General features: G+C 45.3%; 1 protein-coding gene across 2 annotated transcripts in view; it reads right to left on the reverse strand.

The window, feature by feature from the left end:
• RANBP3L (RAN binding protein 3 like) overlaps positions 1–23,070 on the reverse strand; it is a 67,268-nt gene that overhangs the window by 21,958 nt on the left and 22,240 nt on the right. Inside the window, exons 9-15 of one of the 2 annotated variants that reach the window (XM_084832051.1) lie at positions 21,814–21,896; positions 20,955–21,039; positions 18,766–18,868; positions 3,469–3,602; positions 2,851–2,971; positions 1,896–2,038; positions 1,211–1,397 (exon numbers count right to left, since the gene is read on the reverse strand). In XM_084832051.1, coding sequence (XP_084688177.1) covers positions 1,211–1,397; positions 1,896–2,038; positions 2,851–2,971; positions 3,469–3,602; positions 18,766–18,868; positions 20,955–21,039; positions 21,814–21,896 — 856 coding nt within the window. The remainder of the gene's footprint in view (positions 1–1,210; positions 1,398–1,895; positions 2,039–2,850; positions 2,972–3,468; positions 3,603–18,765; positions 18,869–20,954; positions 21,040–21,813; positions 21,897–23,070) is intronic. The other variant, XM_084832050.1, reaches the window with a different exon arrangement.

Below are 23,070 nucleotides of genomic sequence, written 5' to 3' on the forward strand. Positions count from 1 at the left end.
CAGTTTGTCTCCAAACTGCAGTCTTACCATTTTTAAATCTGGAGTACCAAATCCTTAGTGGGTATGGGGAGAGATCTATTCAAAGCATTTCCCAACATGGTCCTGTATTGAGAGCAATAAGCTAACTATTTAGTTCCCATGGCAACATATCACCTGTATTCACCTAACAAAGGGAGGTGACAGGGCAGACCTGTCCAGAAGGTTTGCCAATATTAAGTAGTGCTTCACCTGTCCAATCCCCTACACATAAAGCACTGTTATTATGCTATGGTGGTTATGTGCCTTCACTCAGTATACAACCCCTGTCCTGTAGTGCATATCTAAACGTATCTATACTTTTTAAATAAAATGGTGAAGAACATTAAACAATCTCTTCCCCAACCTCATTGTGCCATTTTATGAACCTCATACACATACACACACGATAGACAGGATTTTGTGTGATCCTCTTCTCCTGCAGAATTGCACATCCTAAACACAGGGACTGTTTAGCTTCGAAAAAAAGGCGAGTAAGGGGAGACATGCTAGAAGTGTACAAAATAATGCATGGTGTGGACAAAGTGGATAAGGAGACATTTTTCTCCCTCTCTCATAATACTAGAACCTGGGGCCATCCCATGAAGCTGATTGGTGGGAGATTCAGGACAGATAAAAGGAAGGACTTCTTTGCACAGCGCACAGTTAAACTATGGAATTCACTTCCACAAGATGTAGTGATGGCCACCACTTTGGATGGCTTTAAAAGGGGATTGGACAAATTCATGGAGGTCAGGGCCATCAGTAGCTACTAGTCCCGATGGCTATATGCTACCTCTAGTATCAGAGGCAGTATGCCTGTGTACACCAGTTGCTGGGGAATGCGGGTGGGAGGGTGCTGTTGCACTCATTGTCCTGCTTGTGGGTTTCCCATGGGCAGTTGGATGGCCACTGTGTGAACAGAATGCTGGACTAGATGGATCCTTGGTCTGATCAAGCATGGCTGTTTGTATGTTCTTATCCCACCAGATTTGAAAAATAAAGGAGACAACTGCAGTAGAGCTATCCTTCCCTCCCCCCAGCACACACACACACAGCAAAGATAGCCCCCAGTTTTTCTGTGCACATGGATGATGGCCTGCAAAATCAGGGCTTGCAAGGGTCTCACACAAAGCATATAACATGGGGTTTGAGCAGACTTTGTCTACTTATGCAAAAATAAAGCTCTGCTTACCCGATTTGGTGTTTCTCACTGGAGTCAGTTTTTCCTTCTCTTCATCATCACTGTCACAATTTAGCGGCTGAATATCTGGCTCTGCTTCCACCTGGCTTGTATCGCATTCCTGCTTCACAAAGTTTCTCAGTGCAACAAGACGGTGGTGAATTGCTGCATATATAGACCCAACATCTTTTGAGCTTGCCTGTGTAACACAAAGTGAATGAATCCGCTAGGTATTGTTTTTTGGCAAATTGATGAAAAGCTGAGCAAGTTGAACAGATTTCAAAATTACTGAAAAGAACCAAGTTCCTGGTTGAGAAAATGAATGACTTGTTTATAATCTGGTGAACCCATTAGTTTCTGCATGATCCCAAGAGGATTTTAAGTAGTGACCTTGTATGTCCAGCAGAGGAGAGCTTACACGTGCCTACCACCACATGTAGTGGGTAATATGTCACAAAAGTGGTACACACACATTCATACACATGCACATACAGCCAGTTTGCATTGATCTTCCTTTCTCAGTTTTTTTAATGGATGGCTTGAACAAAATTGAACATACATTGTACATGTGTAACAGTGTGTCACATGCTCCCTGCTCCCTGACTGCACAAAGTTCCATCGACGTCAATGGGACTTACTTCTGAGTAGACCTGCTTAGGATCATACAGTAAAACCCCTTTTCATTTTTAGGTCTTACCTGTATTAGAAACACCTTGACAGAACAATCTTCCAGGTCTGTCGCTGTGATGCACAGACTCTTCCGGTTTGTTCTTTCTATGGCCATCTGAGTCCAGAGTTTGGTGTTAAGAATGAGCCTCATGCTTCCTTGATTTCGCATGACTATATAAGCAGGAGAAACTGAATATTAAAAAGAAAGGCAGGGAAATTGAAATCTCCCACTACAAAACCCAAGTTACTCATGTCCATTGCCTTCACTGCCTTAGCTTTTAAAGTCTGTGCTTTTTCTCCCATTTCTGCATAGAAATGTCAATATTTTATAACTCTTTGGAAATTTAACATTGGGCCTGTTCACACAATCAAACAGCCCACCATGGTTTATTCCCACTATGGCTTATTTAAACCAGGATGAGCTGTGGCACATGCCAGTGGCCATTTTGAATATACAAGCCACGATCATGGCTTGTTATGTCATCTGAACCTGGTGGGGGTGAGTTGTCCAGGTGTTAAACAGCCCTCGCAGAACCCATGGACTGTTTTAGGGTTATGTGAGGGTCGTTTAACCCTTGCACAATGTACTCCCACTGGGTTCAGATGAACCAGCAAGCCATGGTTAAGGCTTGAGTTTTCAGGATGATGAGCCACGCCGATTGTGCGAACCTGGTTAATGCAGCAGTAGAATAAAATGCAGTTTAGGACCTTCAGAACTTTATGATCTGAAATTCAGTTACCCAATACTCCTAAGTCATCAAACTAAACTCACCAGTTATGAATAACACTCCCATTTCTCCAGAATGTTAATTATCCTGATGTTTTGAATATCTCTCTACAAGCTATTTGATGAGGTGCTATACACTGAAATTTCTGCATGTCTTCAAATGATCATCTCTACAATGTGGTTGTGTCTGCACATTTTCTGCATTAATAATAGACTATGGGGGAAAGAGAGAAGTAAAGATGAAATTAATTCTTACCCAACCTTGACTGCAACATTCCACACTGATTGGTGGACATATCATTAAGTCTCAGAGAGCCACTGCCTCTTTCAATCCAGGACAATGAGGCTTTATTAAATAAAAAAAGGCTGCAGTTGATCTAAGGTGGGAAAATGTAATACGAATTGTCAACCAGGGTAGATGCTTGAAATAACAAACAACTGTACCATTGATATTGTAACTTTAAAAATGATTAATTATTATTTATTATTAATTTAACTAGGAAATGGCAATTGAATTATCACAAGTGGATGCTAGGTTTATTCACCAATAAACCTGAAAATAAAGGAAGAACACAAATTCCTTCACAAAGAACATAATTTCTTGTTCCTTCCCTGATTCTAGGAAGAACATAGGAATAAAATGAACCTGCAAAGTTAACAAATGAATAAAACATGGTAGCTATACATTAAAAAGAGATTATGTTCCTGACTCAATAACTGGTCCCAAAGCAGAGAAAACTAGTGGTGTGCTTAAGTCCCATTGAAATCAGTGGTACAAGTTAGTCAAAAGTCATAAGGCCACTATGTTAAGACATAGTCTGTTGTTTAAACATAGTGAAAGTGTTCCCCAATAAATCGTTAGAGAAAGACATACCTGCAACACGTTATGTTCTGCTTCTTCTCCTGTTGTAACTTCAACTTTATCAAATAAATATTTTTTTGTTGGTTTGCTAGATATGTAAGCAGCAGCTGATTCAGCTAGTGTTATATCCTTGGCAAAAACTGGTTCTATTAAAGAAGAAGGAGAATAATAGAAATAGAAGAATAGAAAATCCTGAAATTTCTACAAAAGCAAGCTGGATGGCCACTGTGTGAACAGAATGCTGGATGAGATGGACTCTTGGACGTATCCATTTCTTTTGTTCTATTTATTTTATTTATTGCATTTATATCCCGCCTTTTTTCCTCTTGCAAGGAACCCAAGGCGGCTTACATGATCCTCCTCCTCTCCCTTTTATCCTCGCAACAACAACCCTGTGAGGTAGGTTGGGCTGAGAGTCTGTGACTGGCCCAAAGTCACCCAGTGACTTCCATGGCTGAGTGGGGACTAGAACCCGGATCTCTGGGCTCCCAGTCCAACACTCTAGCCACTACGCCACATTGGCTCTTATGTTCTTATGAAGGACTTGCAACATTAAAAATGCATTGGGTGTTATGCCTTTCTCTTCAGACTGCCTTTGGTTCAAAATTAACTAGCTTTCATTGGGATATTGTTAGCCTCATCTATGTTTTCTGGTTTGTTCAGTGGTAGACCACAATGCAGTGGAGACTGGTGGCTCTGATTTCGGTGGGGCTGTGGATCTATTCTGGGTTTCAGTCAGAACCAGCCAGAACTCTAAAGCAGCTATCCAAGTGCTGAACCTATTTAGGGGATAGGGTTCAGCACCTTGGGTATCTCCTTTAGAGTTCTGTCCAGTTCTGAGTAAAACCCAGAATGGATTCACAGCCCCACCGAGATCAGAGCCATCAGCCTCCACAGACACAATGCTGTGCATGAATAAGGTTCCAAGTTATATCCCTGGCATCTCCAAAAGAAAGGTTCTGAGAGGTAACAGGGCTGGGAAAGACCTCTGCCCAGTGGAGGCTGGTGGCTCCAATTTCGGTGGGGCTGTGAATTCATTCTGGGTTTCAGTCAGAACCAACCAGATCCCTAAAGGAGATACCCAAGCTGCTGAGCCTATTTGGGGGATAGGACACCCTGGATAGCTCCTTTAGAGTTCTGGCTGGTTCTGACTAAAACCCAGAATGGATGCACTGCCCCACTGAAATTAGAGCCACCAGCCTCCACTGTCTCTGCCAAAGGCCTTGGAAAGCTGCTATCACTCATAGAACCACAGAGCTTGTAGGGGACCTTGTACGAGACCTAGCACCATCTAGAGCTGTGCCTTGTAGACTAGGAGACCTAGCACCATCTAGACTTGTGCACAAATGGCCTCTCAACATTCTCCAGCCTATTTGTGGGCAGAGAAATTGGGGGGACAATTTCACCAAACTTCTCCTAGGGGAGGAGAAATTCTCCAACAGTTTCTCACAGATAGGGCTCACAATTGGCAAGGGTTGCAGCACAGGTTCTTCCTTTTTCCCTAAGGGTTTTTTGTTTATTGCACTGCTCCTGTAGGTGGCAACAGCATCAGCTGTTTTAGGGCTTCCACTTTTCTGAGGGAGAATTTTGAAATTCTTTTGGTGGTATTTTTGAGCATGCCTAATCACTGCAAGGTGGCTGAGGGTGCCGTCTGTGTTTTCTCTCTCTTTCCATTATTCTGCAACCTCGACCTGCACGTCCTGAACTGAAAAAGCCCCATGGGAGGAATTGCCTCATGATGTCTTCCTCATGATGGCTTTCATGTGCAGGAAGCTGAGGAGGCTACAGGCTGCCATGGAGATTACTGTACGATGACAGACAGGACACTCGTGCACACTCCTCAGCCACCTCCTAAGTAAGGTAAGCACAAGAACCCCACACCCAACCCATGAGAATTTCTCCACAATCTCTCCTCCTTTGAATTTCTTTTCAAAAGCCATTTCTTTTCTATCAAATTGAATGAGAATGGTTGAAAAAAATGTGGGAGAAATTTTTGGCACAGCATTAGTACCATCCACCTGCTTGACACAGGTAATCCAGAGCTAATTGGCCAAGTCTGATCGACCACTTGTGTGCTTGACCCTTGCCCTTCATGGCTTATTACATCAAACAAGGAGGGGATGTCTGGCTGGGTCTAGGAGGTTGTAAATTCCTCCTTGAGAGAGGGAGTCGTGCCTGCTGCTTTAAAAGAGGTGGTAATTAGACCACTCCTGAAAAAGCCTAACCTGGACCCAGAGGATGTTAACAATTATAGGCCAGTGGCCAACATCCCCTTCCTGGGCAAGGTGCTTGAGCAGGTGGTTGTAGGACAGCTCCAGGCACTGTTGAATGAAATGGATTATCTAGATTCATTTCAATCGGGCTTCAGGCCTGGTTTTGGAATGGAAACTGCCTTGGTCGCCCTGTGGGATGACCTCTGCCAGGAGAGGGACAGGGGGAGTGCGACCCTGTTGATTCTCCTGGACCTCTCAGCGGCTTTCGATACCATCGACCATGGTATCCTTCTGGATAGGTTGTCTGGGTTGGGAGTAGGAGGCACTGCACTGCAGTGGTTCTGCTCCTGCTTGGATGGCCGATTCCAGAAGGTGGTGCTGGGGGATTTTTGTTCTGTCCCATGGCAATTATGCCATGGGGTTCCACAAGGCTCTATTTTATCCCCTATGCTGTTTAACATCTACATGAAGCCGCTGGGGGAGATTATCCAGAGGTGCGGGCTGAGGTGCCATCAATATGCGGATGACACCCAGCTCTGCCTCTCTTTCTCATCAAACCCAGGTGAGGCAGTGGCTGTTCTGAATCAGTGCCTGGGCAGAATAATGGACTGGATGAAGGCCAATAAACTAAAACTCAATCCAGACAAGACGGAGGTACTGTTAGTGGGTGGTTCGTCTGCCCGGCTAGGTGATATTCAACCTGTTCTGGAGGGGGTTGCACTCCCCCTAAAGGATCAGGTTCATAGTTTGGGGGTGCTCTTGGATCCAGAACTGTCACTTGAGGCACAGGTGAACTCAATGGCACGGGGCACTTTTTATCAGATGAGGCTGGTATAGCAACTACGCCCTTATCTGGACAGAGATAGCCTAGCTACAGTTATCCATGCTCTGATAACTTCTCGTCTGGATTACTGCAATGCGTTATACATGGGGCTGCCTTGAAAACGATCCGGAAACTTCAGCTGGTCCAAAATAGGGCAGCAGATTGTTGACAGGGACTGGCCAGTGAGCTCATATTACACCAGTACTTTTTCAGCTGCGCTGGCTGCCAGTCCATTTCCAGGCCCGATTCAAAGTGCTGGTATTAACATTCAACGCCCTTAATGGCTTGGGCCAGGTTATCTGAAGGATTGCCTCCTCCCATATGTGCCTGCCCAGACCTTCAGATCATCATCAGCAGCCCTTCCCCGTGAGCCCTTGCCAAAGGAAGTGAGGCGGGTGGTTACTAGGAGGTGGGCTTTCTCTGCTGTGGCACCCCAGATTTGGAATGAGCTCCCTAGTGAGGTTTGCCTGGCACCTACACTGTATTCCTTTGGCGCCTTTTTATTTTCCCAGGCATTTTAGCATTTTAGCTTTCTAGACTTTTAGCTTTGCTGTTTTAAATCTGTATTTTAAATTCCTGCACTGCTGCTAGGTTTTATTGTGGTTGTATTGTTATATTGCCCCTTCATGGATCACTGCCTTGTTGTGTCGAAGGGGCTTGCGTAACTCAGTGAAGCCATAAGCTATGCTGTGCAGGGCAACCCAATACGGACAGGTCATGGTGGAGAGTTCTGACAAAATGTCGTCTACTGGAGAAGGAAATGGCAACCCACTCCAGTATTCTTGCCAAGAAAACCCCATGGAACATATCACAAGGCTAAAACATATGATGCCGGAAGATGAGCCCCTCAGGTAGGAAGGTGTCCAATATACTACTGGGGAAGAGCAGAGGGAATTTCCAAGTAGCGCCAGAAAGAGTGAAGCGGCTGGGCCAAAGCCGAAAGGACACTCAGTTGTGGATGTGTCTAGTGGTGAAAAGGAAGTCCGATGCTGTAAAGAACAATATTGTTTAGGAACCTGGAATGTAAGATCAATGAATCAAGGTAAGCTGGAGGTGGTCAAACATGAGATGGCAAGACTGAACATCAACATCTTGGGAATCAGCGAACTAAAATGGACAAGCATGGGCGAATTTAATTCAGGTGACCATCATATCTACTACTGTGGGCAAGAATCCCTTAGAAAAAATGGAGTAGCACTCATAGTCAATAAAAGGGTGGGAAAAGCAGTACTGGGGTACAATCTCAAAAATGACAGAATGATCTCAGTACGAATCCAAGGCAAACCATTCAACATCACAGTAATTCAAGTCTATGCCCCAACCACTGAGGCTGAAGAAGCTGAGGTTGATCAGTTCTATGAAGACCTACAACACCTTCTAGAAGTAACACCAAAAAAAATGTCCTCTTCATCATAGGGGATTGGAATGCTAAATTAGGAAGTCAAGAAATCACCAGGATAACAGGCAAGCATGGCCTTGGTGTACAAAATGAAGCAGGACAACGGCTAATAAAGTTTTGCCAAGAGAACACGCTGATCATAGCAAAAACGCTTTTCCAACAGCACCTGAGGCGAATCTACACATGGACATCACCAGATGGTCAATATCGAAATCAGATTGATTATGTCCTTTGCAGCCAAAGATGGAGAAGCTCTATACTGTCAGTGAAAACAAGACCTGGAGCTGACTGTGGCTCAGATCATGAGCTGTTTCTTGCAAAATTTCGGCTTAAATTGAAGAATGTAGGGAAAACCACTAAACCATTCAGGTATGACCTAAATCTCCAACAGCACAAGAGACGACTCTACACATGGACATCACCAGATGGTCAATATCGAAATCAGATTGATTATGTCCTTTGCAGCCAAAGATGGAGAAGCTCTGTACAGTCAGTAAAAACAAGACATGGAGCTGACTGTGGCTCAGATCATGAGCTTCTTATTGCAAAATTTCGGCTTAAATTGAAGAACGTAGGGAAAACCACTAAACCATTCAGGTATGACCTAAATCATATCCCTTATGAATATACAGTGGAGGTGAGGAATAGATTTAAGGGATTAGACCTGATAGACAGAGTGCCTGAGGAACTATGGACAGAGGTCCGTAACATTGTTCAGGAGGCAGCAACTCAATCCATCCCAAAGAAAAAGAAATGCAAGAAAGCCAAGTGGCTGTCTGATGAGGCTTTACAAGTAGCTGAGGAAAGAAGGGAAGTGAAAAGCAAGGGAGAAAGGGGAAGATATATCCAACTGAATGCAGAGTTCCAGAGAATAGCAAGGAGAGACAAGAAGGCCTTCTTAAATGAACAATGCAAAGAAATGGAGGAAAACAACAGAACGGGAAAGACTAGAGATCTCTTCAAGAAAATCAGAGATCTCAAGGGAACGTTTTGTGCAAAGACGGGCATGATAAAGGACAAAGAAGGCAGGGACCTAACAGAAGCAGATGAGATTAAGAAGAGGTGGAAAGAATACACAGAAGAACTATACAGGAAAGATCTTAATGTCCGTGATAGCCATGATAGTGCGGTCACTGAACTTGAGCCGGACATCCTCGAGAGTGAAGTCAAGTGGGCCTTAGGAAGCATTACTAACAACAAAGCTAGCGGAGATGACAGTATTCCAGCTGAGCTATTTAAAATCCTAAAAGATGATGCTGTTAAAGTCTTGCATTCAATATGCCAACAAATTTGGAACACTCAACAATGGCCACAAGACTGGAAAAGGTCAGTTTACATTCCAATTCCAAAGAAGGGCAACGCCAAAGACTGCTCAAACTACCGCACAATTGCACTCATTTCACATGCCAGCAAGGTGATGCTCAAAATCCTACAAGCTAGGCTTCAGCAGTATGCGAACCGAGAACTACTGGAAGTACAAGCAGGGTTTCGAAGAGGCAGACGAACTAGAGATCAAATCGCCAACTTTCGCTGCATCATGGAGAAAGCAAGAGAATTCCAGAAAAACATCTATTTCTGCTTCATTGACTACACTAAAGCCTTTGATTGTGTGGATCACAACAAACTGTGGCAAATTCTGAAAGTGATGGGAGTACCAGACCACCTTACCTGTCTCCTGAGAAACCTGTACGAGGGTCAAGAAGCAACAGTCAGAACCAGACATGGAACAACCGAGTGGGTCAAAATTGGGAAAGGAGTATGACAAGCCTGTATATTGTCACCCTGCTTATTTAACTTATATGCAGAGTACATCATGAGAAACGCCGGGCTGGATGAATCACACGTCGGAATTAAGATTGCTGGGAGAATTATCAACAACCTCCGATATGCAGACGATATCACCCTAATGGCAGAAAGCGAAGAGGATCTAAAGAGCCTCTTGTTGAGGGTGAAAGAGGAGAGTGCAAAAGCTGGTTTGAAACTCAACATTAAAAAAATTGAGATCATGGCATCTGGCCCCATCACTTCCTGGCATATGGAAGGGGAAGAAATGGAAGCAGTGACAGATTTCACTTTCTTGGGCTCCAAGATCACCGCAGACGGTGACTGTAGCCATGAAATTAAAAGACACTTGCTCCTTGGGAGGAAAGCTATGGCAAACCTAGACAGCATAGTAAGAAGCAGAGACATCACCTTGCCGACAAAGGTCTGTAAAATCACCTATGGTTTTCCCAGTAGTAATGTATAGCTGTGAGAGCTGGACAATAAGGAAGGCTGAGCGCCGAAGAATTGATGCTTTCGAACTGTGGTGCTGGAGAAGACTCTTACGAGTCCCCTGGACTGCAAGGAGGTCAAAGCAGTCCATCCTAAAGGAAATCAACCCTGAGTGCTCATTGGAAGGACAGATACTGAAGCTGAAGCTCAAATATTTTGACCACCTAATGCGAAGAGAAAACTCTCTGGAAAAGACCCAGATGCTGGGAAAGACTGAAGGCAAAAGGAGAAGGGGATGGTAGAGGATGAGATGGCTAGATAGCATCACCGATGCAATGAATATGAAATTGAGCACGCTCCGGGAGAGAGCACAGGACAGGGGGGCCTGGCGTGCTGTGGTCCATGGGGTCATGGAGGGTCGGACACGACTGAACGACTGAACAACAACAACATGACCTAAATCATATCCCTGATGAATATACAGTGGAGGTGACAAATAGATTTAAGGGATTAGACCTGATAGACAGAGTGCCTGAGGAACTATGGACAGAGGTCCGTAACATTGTTCAGGAGGCAGCAACTAACTCCATCCCAAAGAAAAAGAAATGCAAGAAAGCAAAGTGGCTGTCTGATGAGGCTTTACAAGTAGCTGGGGAAAGAAGGGAAGCGAAAAGCAAGGGAGAAAGGGGAAGATATATCCAACTGAATGCAGATTTCCAGAGAACAGCAAGGAGAGACAAGAAGGCCTGCTTAAATGAACAATGCAAAGAAATCGAGGAAAACAACAGAACGGGAAAGACTAGAGATCTTTTCAAGAAAATCAGAGCTCTCAAGGGAACCTTTTGTGCAAAGATGGGCATGATAAAGGACAAAGAAGGCAGGGAGCTAACAGAAGCAGATGAGATTAAGAAGAGGTGGAAAGAATACACAGAAGAACTATACAGGAAAGATCTGAATGTCCCTGATAGCCATGATAGTGTGGTCACTGAACTTGAGCTGGACATCCTAGAGAGTGAAGTCAAGTGAGCCTTAGGAAGCATTACTAACAACAAAGCTAGCAGAGATGACAGTATTCCAGCTGAGCTATTTAAAATCCTAAAAGATGATGCTGTTAAAGTGCTGCACTCAATATGCCAACAAATTTGGAACACTCAACAGTGGCCAGAAGACTGGAAAAAGTCAGTTATGCTCAAAATCCTACAAGCTAGGCTTCAGCAGTATGTGAACCGAGAACTACTGGAAGTACAAGCAGGGTTTTGAAGAGGCAGAGAACTAGAGATCAAATCGCCAACATTCGCTGGATCATGGAGAAAGCAAGAGAATTCCAGAAAAACGTCTATTTCTGCTTCATTGACTATGCTAAAGCCTTTGATTGTGTCGATCACAACAAACTGTGGCAAATTCTTAAAGAGATGGGAGTACCAGACCACCTTACCTGTCTCCTGAGAAACCTGTACGAGGGTCAAGAAGCAACAGTAAGAACTGGACATGGAACAACCGATTGGTTCAAAATTGGGAAAGGAGTATGAGAAGGCTGTATGTTGTCACCCTGCTTATTTAACTTATATGCAGAGTACATCATGAGAAACGCTGGGTTGGATGAATCACAGGTCGGAATTAAAATTGCTGGGAGAATGATCAACAACCTCAGATACGCAGACGATACCACCCTAATGGCAGAAAGCGAAGAAGATCTAAAGAGCCTCTTGTTGAGGGTGAAAGTGGAAAGTGCAAAAGCTGGTTTGAAACTCAACATTAAAAAAACGAAGATCATGGCATGTGGCCCCATCACTTCCTGGCATATAGAAGGGGAAGAAATGGAAGCAGTGACAGATTTTACTTTCTTGGGCTCCAAGATCACCACAGACGGTGACTGTAGCCATGAAATTAAAAGATGCTTGCTCCTTGGAAGGAAAGCTATGGCAAACCTAGACAGCATAGTAAGAAGCAGAGACATCACCTTGCCAACAAAGATTCGTATAATCAAAGCTATGGTTTTCCCAGTAGCAATGTATGGCTGTGAGAGCTGGACTATAAGGAAGGCTGAGCGCCGAAGAATTGATGCCTTCGAACTGTGGTGCTGGAGAAGCCTCTTACGAGTCCCCTGGACTGCAAGGAGGTCCAGTCAGTCAATCCTAAAGGAAATCAACCCTGTCCCTGAGTGCTCATTGGAAGGACAGAGACTGAAGCTGAAGCTCAAATATTTTGGCCACCTAATGCCAAGAGAAAGCTCCCTGGAAAAGACCCTGATGCTGGGAAAGATTGAAGGCAAAAGGAGCAGAGATGACATGGCTGGATAGCATCACTGATGCAATGAATATGGACTTGAGCACACTGCGGGAAAGAGCGGAGGACAGGAAGGCCTGGCGTGCTATGGTCCATGGGGTCACGAAGAGTCGGACACGACTTAACGACTGAATAACAACAACGAATTGTTATATTGTGGTTTTAATATTCTATATGTTTTAAATGGTTTTATTGTGTGCCGTTTGGTTTTAATTTTTGTGAACCGCCCAGAGAGCTTTGGCTATTGGGCTGTACTGAAATGAAATAAATAAATAAATAAATAAATAAATTTATCTTCAACAGATGGCTGTTCAGCCTCTGCTTGAAGACCTCCAGCAAGGGAGAGTCCACCCACTGGTAACTGGTTCCATTGTTGAACTGCTCTCACCATTAAGAAGTTTCTGCTAATGTTCATCTGAAACAATGTAAGTACTGGGCTGAGCGGTTCAATGGTCTGAGTCAGTATAAGGCAGTTCCACACATTCACATGGCAACTGGAATTAAACCTGCTGGCTTTTTGGTGCCTTTGAAATTAGACACAGGTGGTGATGCACAGGCTAAATCCACACCTGACATCCCTTGGGTCCCAGGTTCAGGTCCCACTGACTAAGGAAGAGGGGTCATGATAGTATGGATGTACAGATTTTGTAAAATCCATTCCGTTTGCGTTTTGTGGATTGTCAAGTGCCTTTTGGTCCATCGTCTGCTCATTGGTGGAATCAGATTTTTTCCATTTTCCTGAATTTATTTATTTATTTATTTATTAAATTTATTAATCGCCCATCTGACTGGTCACCCAGCCACTCTGGGCGATGTACAACCCACCATAAAACAATTTTAAACAATAAAATTTTACCATATTTTTTTTTTAAATACTCTAACCCACCCCAAATGCCTGCCTGAACAACCACGTTTTTAATGCACGACGGAAGCTCATTAAAGAGGGGGCATGACGGAGTTCCCTAGGGAGGGAGTTCCACAGAGTCACTACAGAAAAGGCCCTCTCCCTTGTCCCCACCAGTCTAGCTGTCCTGGCTGATGGGACAGAGAGAAGGCCATCTGAGGCTGATCTTGTTAAGCGGCCTGTCTGGTGTTGCTGGAGGCGCTCCTTAAGATAGGCTGGGCTGGAACCATATAGGGTTTTAAAGGTCAAAACCAACACCTTGAATTTGGCCCGGAAAACAACTGGTAACCAGTGCAACTCCTTCAGCACTGGAGTGATGTGATCTCGCCGGCGGCTGCCTTTAATCAGGCGAGCCGCCGCGTTCTGTACCAGCTGCAGCTTCCGAACCGTCTTCAAGGGTAACCCCACGTAGAGCGCATTACAGTAGTCTAAACGAGAGGAGACCAGGGCATGTACTACCGATGGGAGCAGATGGTCGGGAAGGAAGGGGCGCAGCCACCGTATCAGATGGAGTTGATACAGCGCTGTCCGGCTCACAGCTGACACCTGAGCCTCCATGGACAGCTGGGAGTCCAAAATGACCCCCAGGCTGCAGACCTGGTCTTTCAAGGGTAGCCGTACCCCATTCAACACCAGGTCAACATCCCCCAGCCTCCTCTTGTCTCCCACCAAAAGTACCTCGGTCTTGTCAGGGTTCAGCTTCAGCTTATTCCTCCCCATCCAGCCACTCACTGTCTCCAGACATTTGGACAGGGATTCTACGGCCAACCTTGGTGAAGATTTGAATGAGAGGTAGAGCTGCGTGTCATCCGCATATTGATGACACTGCACCCCAAACCTCCTGATGATAGCCCCCAGTGGCTTCACATAGATGTTAAATAGCATCGGGGAGAGGATAGAACCCTGTGGCACCCCACAAGTAAGTGGCCACAGGTCCGAAACCTCCTCTCCCAGTGCTACCCTCTGGTACCTGCCGGAGAGGAAGGACCGGAACCACCGCAATACAGTGTCTCCAATGCCCAACCCCTCCAGGCGGTCCAGGAGGATACCGTGGTCAACGGTATCAAAAGCCGCTGAGAGGTCGAGGAGAACAAGGAAGGAGCATTCACCCCTATCCAGAGCCCTCCTCATATCATCCACCAAGGCGACCAAAGCCGTTTCTGTCCCATGCCCAGGCCTGAAGCCCGACTGAAATGGGTCTAGATAATCAGTTTCTTCCAAGTGTGCCTTCAACTGCACCACCACCACCCGCTCAATCACCTTGCCCAAAAATGGCAGATTTGAGACTGGGCGAAAGTTATTCAGAACTTGAGGATCCAAGGAGGGCTTCTTTAAGAGCGGTCTTATCACTGCCTCCTTGAGGGCTGATGGCATCACTCCCTCCTCAAGGGAGGTGTTCACCACCGCCCTGATCCCCTCACCCAGTCTCTCTCTGCAGCTCATAATGAGCCAAGATGGGCAAGGATCAAGTAAGCAGGTGGTCGGCCTTACAGATGAAAGCACCTTATCCACTTCATCAGGAGGAAGAAGCTGGAACCGATCCCCCAAAACCGGTTTGCCACAGGCCGCCTCTTGCTCACTAACTGTATCTACAGTGTGCAGAGTAACACACCTAATCTGATCAATTTTATCTGCAAAGTGCCTTGCCAAAGCCTCACAGGAGGCCTTAGAATGCTCCAGTGGTTCCGGAGCCACAGGACCAACCAGGCTCCGGACCACTTGGAACAGCCTCCTGGGGCAGCACTCTGCAGACGCAATGGAGGCAGCATAATATTCCTTTTTTGCTGCCTTCACCGCCACGTGATAGGCTGAAGATACAGCTCTAGCCTGTGTCTGATCGTCTTTGGAGCGAGACTTCCGCCACCGGCGCTCTAGCCGTCTCACCTCCTGTTTCAGAGTTCGTAACCGCGGATTGAACCATGGTGCAGTCCGAGCCCTGTTCAGGGGGAGAGGGCGTTTCGGAGCCACCCGATCTAATGCCCCAGTGATTGCGGCATTCCAGCCACCCACCAGGGTCTCGACCGAGTGGCCGTTGGCATGCCCCAGAGAATCCCCAAGCATGTTCAGGAATCCATTTGGATCCATAAGATGCCTGGGGCGGACCATTTTAATGGGTCCTCCACCCCTGCGGAGGGGTTGTGGAACCGAGAAGTCCAATATCACCAGATAGTGATCTGACCATGACAAGGGGGTGGTGGATATACCCCCGACTTCCAGATCACTCCCCGCTTCTCCAGAAACAAACACAAGGTCTAGTGCATGACCGGCTACATGGGTGGGCCCAGTTAGAATATGGTGCAGCTCCCAGGAGGCCATGGTCTCCATGAAGTCCCGAGGTGCCCCTGTGAGGATGGCCTCCGAATGTACATTGAAGTCCTCCAACACCAGTAAGTTAGGGGACTGTACACGCACATCAGAGACCACCTCAAGCACCTTGGCCAGGGAGTCAGTCGTGCAGCGGGGTGGACGGTACACGAGCAGAATCCCCAGACTGCCCTTCGGGCCCAACCTCCAGTACATGCACTCAGCAACCTTGGTCTCCCGGAGAGGGGGTCTGGTGAAGACCAAGGACTCTCGGTAGATAACAGCCACTCCCCCTCCCCGATCCCCAGCCCTCGGCTGCTGTGCATACGAAAATCCAGCTGGACACATGGCTGCAAGGGTTGGAGCAGCAGCCTCGGCCAGCCAGGTCTCCGTAATACATGCCAGGTCTGCACCCTCATCCAGGATCATGTCATGGATGAGGGAGGTTTTCTGGGTAACAGACCTGGCATTGCAGAGCAGCAAACGAAGGCCAGAAGATGGGGTCACGCCTCCCCCAGCCATCATTTGGCTCTGGACAGGCCCGGAGCAGGGGACAGATACTACACATCTCTCCCTTGTTCCCCTTACCTGGCATGGCCTGCCCCTAGCGCTCCACCAGCGCCTGCCGCCCAGAGACATATTTATAAATAACAAGAATTTTTTCCAATAAAAATATGTATTTTAACTGGGCATCATTATAAACCTAATCAGGATGGATCTACATCAACTTAGCCTTGCTTCTCAGTCATTGCTAGAAGAGTCTGAGCTATCAGAAGATGAAGAATCTTTCTCCTTTTTCCTCTTTTTCTTCCCTTTTTTGTGATGTTTTCTTTTCTTAGATTTACTCTTTTTTTCCTTCTTCTTTTCCTTCTTATGCTTCTTATCCACCCCAAATGTGCATTTTCATGCTTTAGCCTATGCGACTTGAGAAAAGCCAGTCCGCAGCAGAATCTGCGAGTTGAATTCATAGAAATCCAAACTCATCTGATTCTGTTGCGGATTTCCCCAACATCCCTACATGAAGGAGCACATGTTTTGCATACAGAAGATTCCAGTCACTAGCATCTGAGGGGAGGGGCTATGGCTCAGTGGCAGAGCACCTGCTTTGCATGCAGAAAGTCTCAGGTTCAATCCCAGGCATCTCCAGGTGGTGCTGGAAAAAATCCTGCCTTAAACCTGGGAGAGCTGCTGCCAGTCAGTGTCAACAATACTGGACTAGATGAGCCAATGGTCTGAGGTAGCTTCCTATATTGTTATGTTTAAAAAGAAGGCTCAGGAAATAGGTGATGTGAAAGACCCCAGAGAACCACTTCCAATAGGAGTAGACAACACTGGACTAGATAGACAAAATAGTCTAACCTGCTTCCTAATTGAGTGGGGCTTTGCTCTTAGATCAGTCTTCCCCTATCTGCTGCCCTCCAGATGTCTTGGACTTCAGCTTCCATCAGCCCCAGCCAACATGGCTAGGGATGGGGGAGAATTTATCCCCGAAACTTCGGGGGGCCGAGTGCCAACGTGTTCGGCCCCCCGAAGTAGTTTCGGGGAGAAATTATCCGCACCCCCCTGCCCCCCGCACCCCCCCGGGACGGGACTTACCTTTCCCGAATGTCCCTCCCGGCGGCGGGTCCCGGTGGCGGTTCGTCAGGTCTTCGACAGGGGCAGAGGCGGCAGCTGGTCTTTTGACCGGCTGCCGCTGCCGCCATTCCAATAAAAGTAAAAAAAAAAAAACACGCCCCCATGATAGGCTACGTGATGATTAACGTAGCCTATCACGGCTAGATTTGCAAAGTCAGCCATGATAGGCTACGTAAATCGTCACGTAGCCTATCACGGGTGACTTTAAAAAAAAAGAAAGCGCGTACGGCTAATGGCAGCCCCCATAGGGAGCCGCCATTCACATTCCTTATTTGGTCGCTGTAGTCTACGTAAAGATTACGTAGACTACGGCGAAAATAAGGGCAACGCTATTTGCGTTGCCCTTATTTTCGCCGTAGTCTACGTAAAGATTTACGTAGACTACAGCGACCAAATAAGGAACGTGAATGGCGGCTCCCTATGGGGGCCGCCTTTTGCGTACGCGCTTTTTTTCTTTCAAAGTCACCCGTGATAGGCTACGTGACGATTAACGTAGCCTATCATGGCTGACTTTGCAGATCTAGCCGTGATAGGCTATGTTAATCGTCACGTAGCCTATCACAGGGGCGTTTTTTTTTTTTTTACTTTTTATTTCGCGGCCGGGCGAAGTGAGGCGCCTCCTCCCCGGCCTGAATTTCGGCCGGGCGAGGCGGGAAGCCTCCCCCCCCGGCCTGAACTTCGGGGGGAGCAGCGAAGTGCCTCCCCCCCACCGCGAAGCAAGCTGCGAGACCAGGTAAGTGGCTTTCGTGCACCCCTAAACATGGCCAATGGGCAGCAATGCTGGGAGTTGTAGTTCAAACCATCTGGAGAGCACCAGGCTGGGGAAGGCTTGTCTTAGATTATCAACACTCATCACAATAACAACACGTACAATATAATTAAAAAAGCAGCAGGGAAAGGTTAAGAATATAAGAACATAAGAAGAGCCATGCTGGATCAGACCAAGGGTCCATCTAGTCCATCATTCTGTGCATACAGTGGCCAACCAGCTGTCGACCAGGAACCCACAAGCAGGGCATGAGTGCAATAGCACCCTCCCACCCATATTCCCCAGCAACTCATGTACATAGGCTCACTGCCTCTGGTACTGGAAGTAGCACATAGCCATCAGGACTAGTAGCCATTGATAGCCTTCTCCTCCAGGAATTTCTCCAACCCCCTTTTAAAGACATCCAAATTGGTGGCCATCACTACACTGTGGTAGGGAATTCCAACTATGCGCTGTGCGAAGAAGTCCTTCCTTTTATCTGTCCTGAATCCTCCACCGATCAGCTTTATAGGATGGCCCCAGGTTCTAGTATTTTGAGAGAGGGAGAAAAATGTCTCCTGCTCCACATTCTCCACACCATGCATAATTTTGTAGACCTCTACCATGTCTCCCATTACCCTCTTTTTTTCCAAGCTAAACAATCCTAGCTGTTGTAATGTTCTCTCATAGGGGAGATGCTCCAGCCCCTTGATCATTTGAGTTGCCTTTTTCTGCACTTTTTCCAGGTTTATGTTATTTCATTTGCTAAGGAACACCACCTACTTGTCCAAGGAGAATTGGTATGAAACCCTGTGGTAAATGGGGATTCTTTTTCATTGTTGTGTGGCTCTCCTTTAGAATACAGCTCTGGGGATTTCTCAGGCCTCTAGGAAAATTGGAGAAAAAAGTTACTGCTGAAGAAATGATAGCTAGAACTACAAGCATGTCAGATATTGATGATATTTGACTTTTTTTTGAAAAAATGTCACAATAAACTAGGGCTGGGTGATACCTGGATGCTAATATGTTGCTGTTTTTAAGAGGATCAAAAATGTTTTCTTTGGCATTTAAATAATATATGCTGCAATTGTTACTATTCATTTTTAATTGGTTTTAAAACTAATTTATGGTTCTATGAACTTGTTATAGTGATACAGAATTGGATGTTTTATATTGTAATCCACCATGGGCCAACCACAGTCTTGAAAGGCATATAATAATAATAATAATAATAATAATAATAATAATAATAATACCACCACCACCACCCCCACCCCCCTCTGGTTTTAATAGAACAGGTTAATGTGCAGCTTTTTCATACATCCTAAAGTACAGCACAAGGGCACAATCCAGTAGGAAGTTCTGGTGCACAAGAAACATTGGCGTGAATGGGGGTTGCACAGAAGAACTTTGTCCTGGACTCTTCATTTGACTCCAAGTTTAAAGTGTCTTTTGTTTATCATGGTATACGTGATATAAATCTGTGCATGGACCATGAAGAGCACTCCTGTTTTCATGGAGACTGAAGACTATAATTATGGAAAGCCCTTGCACTGTACTGGAAGACAAATATCTGTGGTAAAATCAGATCTTATTGTCATTGCCCCAGTTTGGATTATCATGCTCAGCGTCATAAAGTCCCAGTTTAAAATGTATTGGGGAACTCTGGCTTAATGCAAGACAGGATCTTGGTGATGAAGCAGGCAAGAGAGGAGTGGTTGGCCCCAACACCCATTCCCAGCTACATAAACCATTCTCTATAAAGCTGGGAAAGGTTGTTCAAACCATTGTCTATATCACTTTGCACAAGACAGCTATTCCTAGTGTTCTCTCATATACCTCTATGGCATATTGGTATGGTTTGCACATAATGTAAAGCCATGCTGTGTTTAGTTGAAATCTGGCTTGTTTTTGCATCCAAACCCATCCCTGCAAACAAACTATGGTTTGTTAAACAGCTAGAAACCACAAATAGATGCCATGGTTTGTTGTTGGCAACCCAAATCTGGGTTGTTTAAACCATACCTTGTTGTGATGTCTGAACTCAGGACTGTGAGTTATCCTTGGCTTGTTTGAGCTGCTGTCTGCAACAGCAGCCTGAAAATGAAACTGCTCTGAAGGCTGGTAAAATGGGTGAGAGGGAAACAAACCAGAAATGGGAAAAACAAGCCATAGTTTGTCTGCAAGACATGGCTAAAACAACAAACCATGGTTAACATAAATCATGGCTTGGTGTTGCGTGTGAGTGTAGTCATTAGCACATCTCCCTTTGTACTGTTAGGGGATTTCACACTGAGGAACAAAACAATGTTTAACCACATGCTATTCTGTGTATGTGATGTGCAGCACTTCCATATATAGACCTGGTTCGTGTGCAACAACAAACCAGAGTATGAGTTGCGTATGGGTTTAGTATGGATTGTTGTTGAATCATGGGTTGTTGTTACGTGAACTCTGCACTATGGTTTAACCATGAACAACCCAGATTTCACCACCCAAAAACAAACCATGAATTCTCTTCCTGGGTTGTTCACGCTTAACAACCCATAGTTAAACCATAGTGTAACAACAATCTGCAATTCAACAACAACCCATGATTCAATGACAACCCATACTCAACCCATATTCTGGGTTGCCACTATATGAGAACCAGGGCACTGGGGTGCCTAGTGACTAGAGGGGAAAGGCCTAACCTGATCTTCTGCCTTTAAGAGAAACTTGATATGCAGGAAATAGCAGATGAAGCTTTTAATGCAGCCTTCCCCAACCTGTTTTGGATTACAACTCTCAGTATTCCTGACCATTAGCCATGCTGGCTAGGGCTGATGGGAGTTGATGTCCAGCAACATCTGGAGAGCCAGAGGTTCCCCTGATATATTGGTGCTATATAGATGTCATGGATACAATTTAAGCTGAGTTACTTTTCCTGAACTTTCCCCCGCTTTTTTGGGACAAAAATCTGTAATTCTTACCAAAACTCTTTCTACTATGTTTTCTCCGAAAACGAAGTCAGAATGACTACTGTCTGAGAAGGTTCTGCCTTCAGGTAACTGGCTGCTTAAACAAAAAAGAGAAAACCGCATCAACTTAGGATTTAGTATAAAGAAAAAAATAGCTAAAGCCAGTTAGAATATAGGTCATAGAATCATAGCATCATAGGGTTGGAAGGGGCCTACAAGACCATCAAGTCCACCCCCCTGCTCAATGCAGGAAGCCTGATTCCCAGGCAATCTCCCATCCAAGTACTAACCAGGGCTGACCCTGCTTAGCTTCTGAGATCAGATGAAATCAGGGCTACCTACTTTCTTTCCTGGAGAAGACACAGAAGTCCTGCCAGAAACACCAGTGCCAACTCCTTTCAGTAGGTCCTGTTGAAACCATTTGATCTTGCTAGAACCCATAATTAAGGCATTAGCCTAGGGTGACCAGATGCAAAAAAGGACAGGGCTCCTGCACTTTTAATAGTTATGTAGAAGAGAGAATTTCAGCAGGTGTAGCTTGCCACGCAAGCTAAAGCTGCTGAGAATACTTCTGCATAAGAGGACCTATATTTCTGGTTATTATAAGGTATTTAAAAAGAAGAAACCACAATAAATGCTTATAAAGTTCACTTTATTACAAATTTCTTAAATCTTAATATATCTTTCTCCCTTGTTGCAAGTCTTCTTGCTTGTTAGAAATTTCCTTGCTCCCTCCTCAAAATCTGAATAATGCTTCTCCAGATTGTAACCTGGCCACCCAAGACTGTTAGTTAGAGATAGTGAAAGTAGTAGACCAATTGGGTGAATGTTCATGAACTTCCAGACCCAAACATGGAAACAGTGAACTTACCCTATTGTTTTAGGGCCTAAAATGTGAAGAGAGAGAGGTGTTTTTTCTGAGCCATCTGTCCAGGAGAAAGTGTCTTCAGATACCTACAAAGAATTCATTAAATCAGTTATGCTTCTCTTCCTCTCCAAAAAGATCCTGGGATGTCAAGCAGTATAGAAGTGGCTTAAATAAAACCTGTTGGTTCCCTTTGAACACAGTTCGTGGAGAAAAATAAAATCTAATGAAAGGTTTAACTTAACTAACTGCATTTATTGAAACATTCAAAGTGTAGGTGTCTCTTAATTCCTTCATGATTTGTTTACAGACCGTACGTTACTGGCATACCATTGTACTTTGGCCTGCACCTGTGTTTATAAAGGTATACAGAGACTTTTTTTGTGTTCATATTTCATTTAGCTCCAGTTTGTAATTATTTCTGTTTGTGTCGATACTAAAAATAAAACTTTATCGTATATTGTTACAGAAGATAGCCTAATACTTTTTTTTTTAAGCTTTATGGACATAAATAAACTCCCAACTTTGAATTATAGTGAAAACCATTGTTATTTGTGGGATCTGCATGTCAAGAGCTTTCCAATGAAGTGTGTTTCATGAGAAATGGTCAACGGGAAGGCATTCAGAAAGGGATGAAAAACTTAACTCCCAACTTTGAAATGTATATACAAGATAAAAATTAATTAATAAATGAGTAATAAATGTCAAGGGCTCCTTGGAGGGCTCTCTCAGTCTAATCCAGTAGCCAAGTCCAGACGCAGACAAAGGGATTCTTTTCAAAGCTTTATTCTTCTTTTACAACTTACAACTCTACAGGTAGCAACTAGATCTGAGCAGCAGCATCCCTATGCCCTAAGTTGGAACAGTTGGTCCCCGTTTGAAAGGCAGTTACTGGCAGACCCCTGAATATAAGGACTAGAGAGAATCCCTCCCCTTTTCCCTTGGATCCTCTGGGCGCAACCGTTCTTTGAGCGCCAACCAGGCGCTACGTCTCCTTTCCGCGCTCTCCGTTTGGCGCCACTCTCTGCGTCTGCGTCGTGCATCCAACCAGTCTGCTATCGGTGCTAGGTCACTCCCTGGACTGCTTTCTAATCTAGGAATGTTGGTGGGAGGAATCTCTGTCAGCTGTGGGCCCTGGGAAAAAGGGGCGCGCTCCTCTCCCAGGAGCAACTGCTCTTCCTCAGAATCAGAACTACTCTGGGATTCTATGGGCTCAGTGTCCACCCTGACAATAAAACACAGCACTGCTAGGTATGTAGGAAA

Source organism: Heloderma suspectum, chromosome 2, assembly GCF_057233095.1.
Source record: "Heloderma suspectum isolate Gila_16-S chromosome 2, 16-S_ref, whole genome shotgun sequence".
In the NCBI taxonomy this organism is placed as follows: Eukaryota; Metazoa; Chordata; class Lepidosauria; order Squamata; family Helodermatidae; genus Heloderma; species Heloderma suspectum.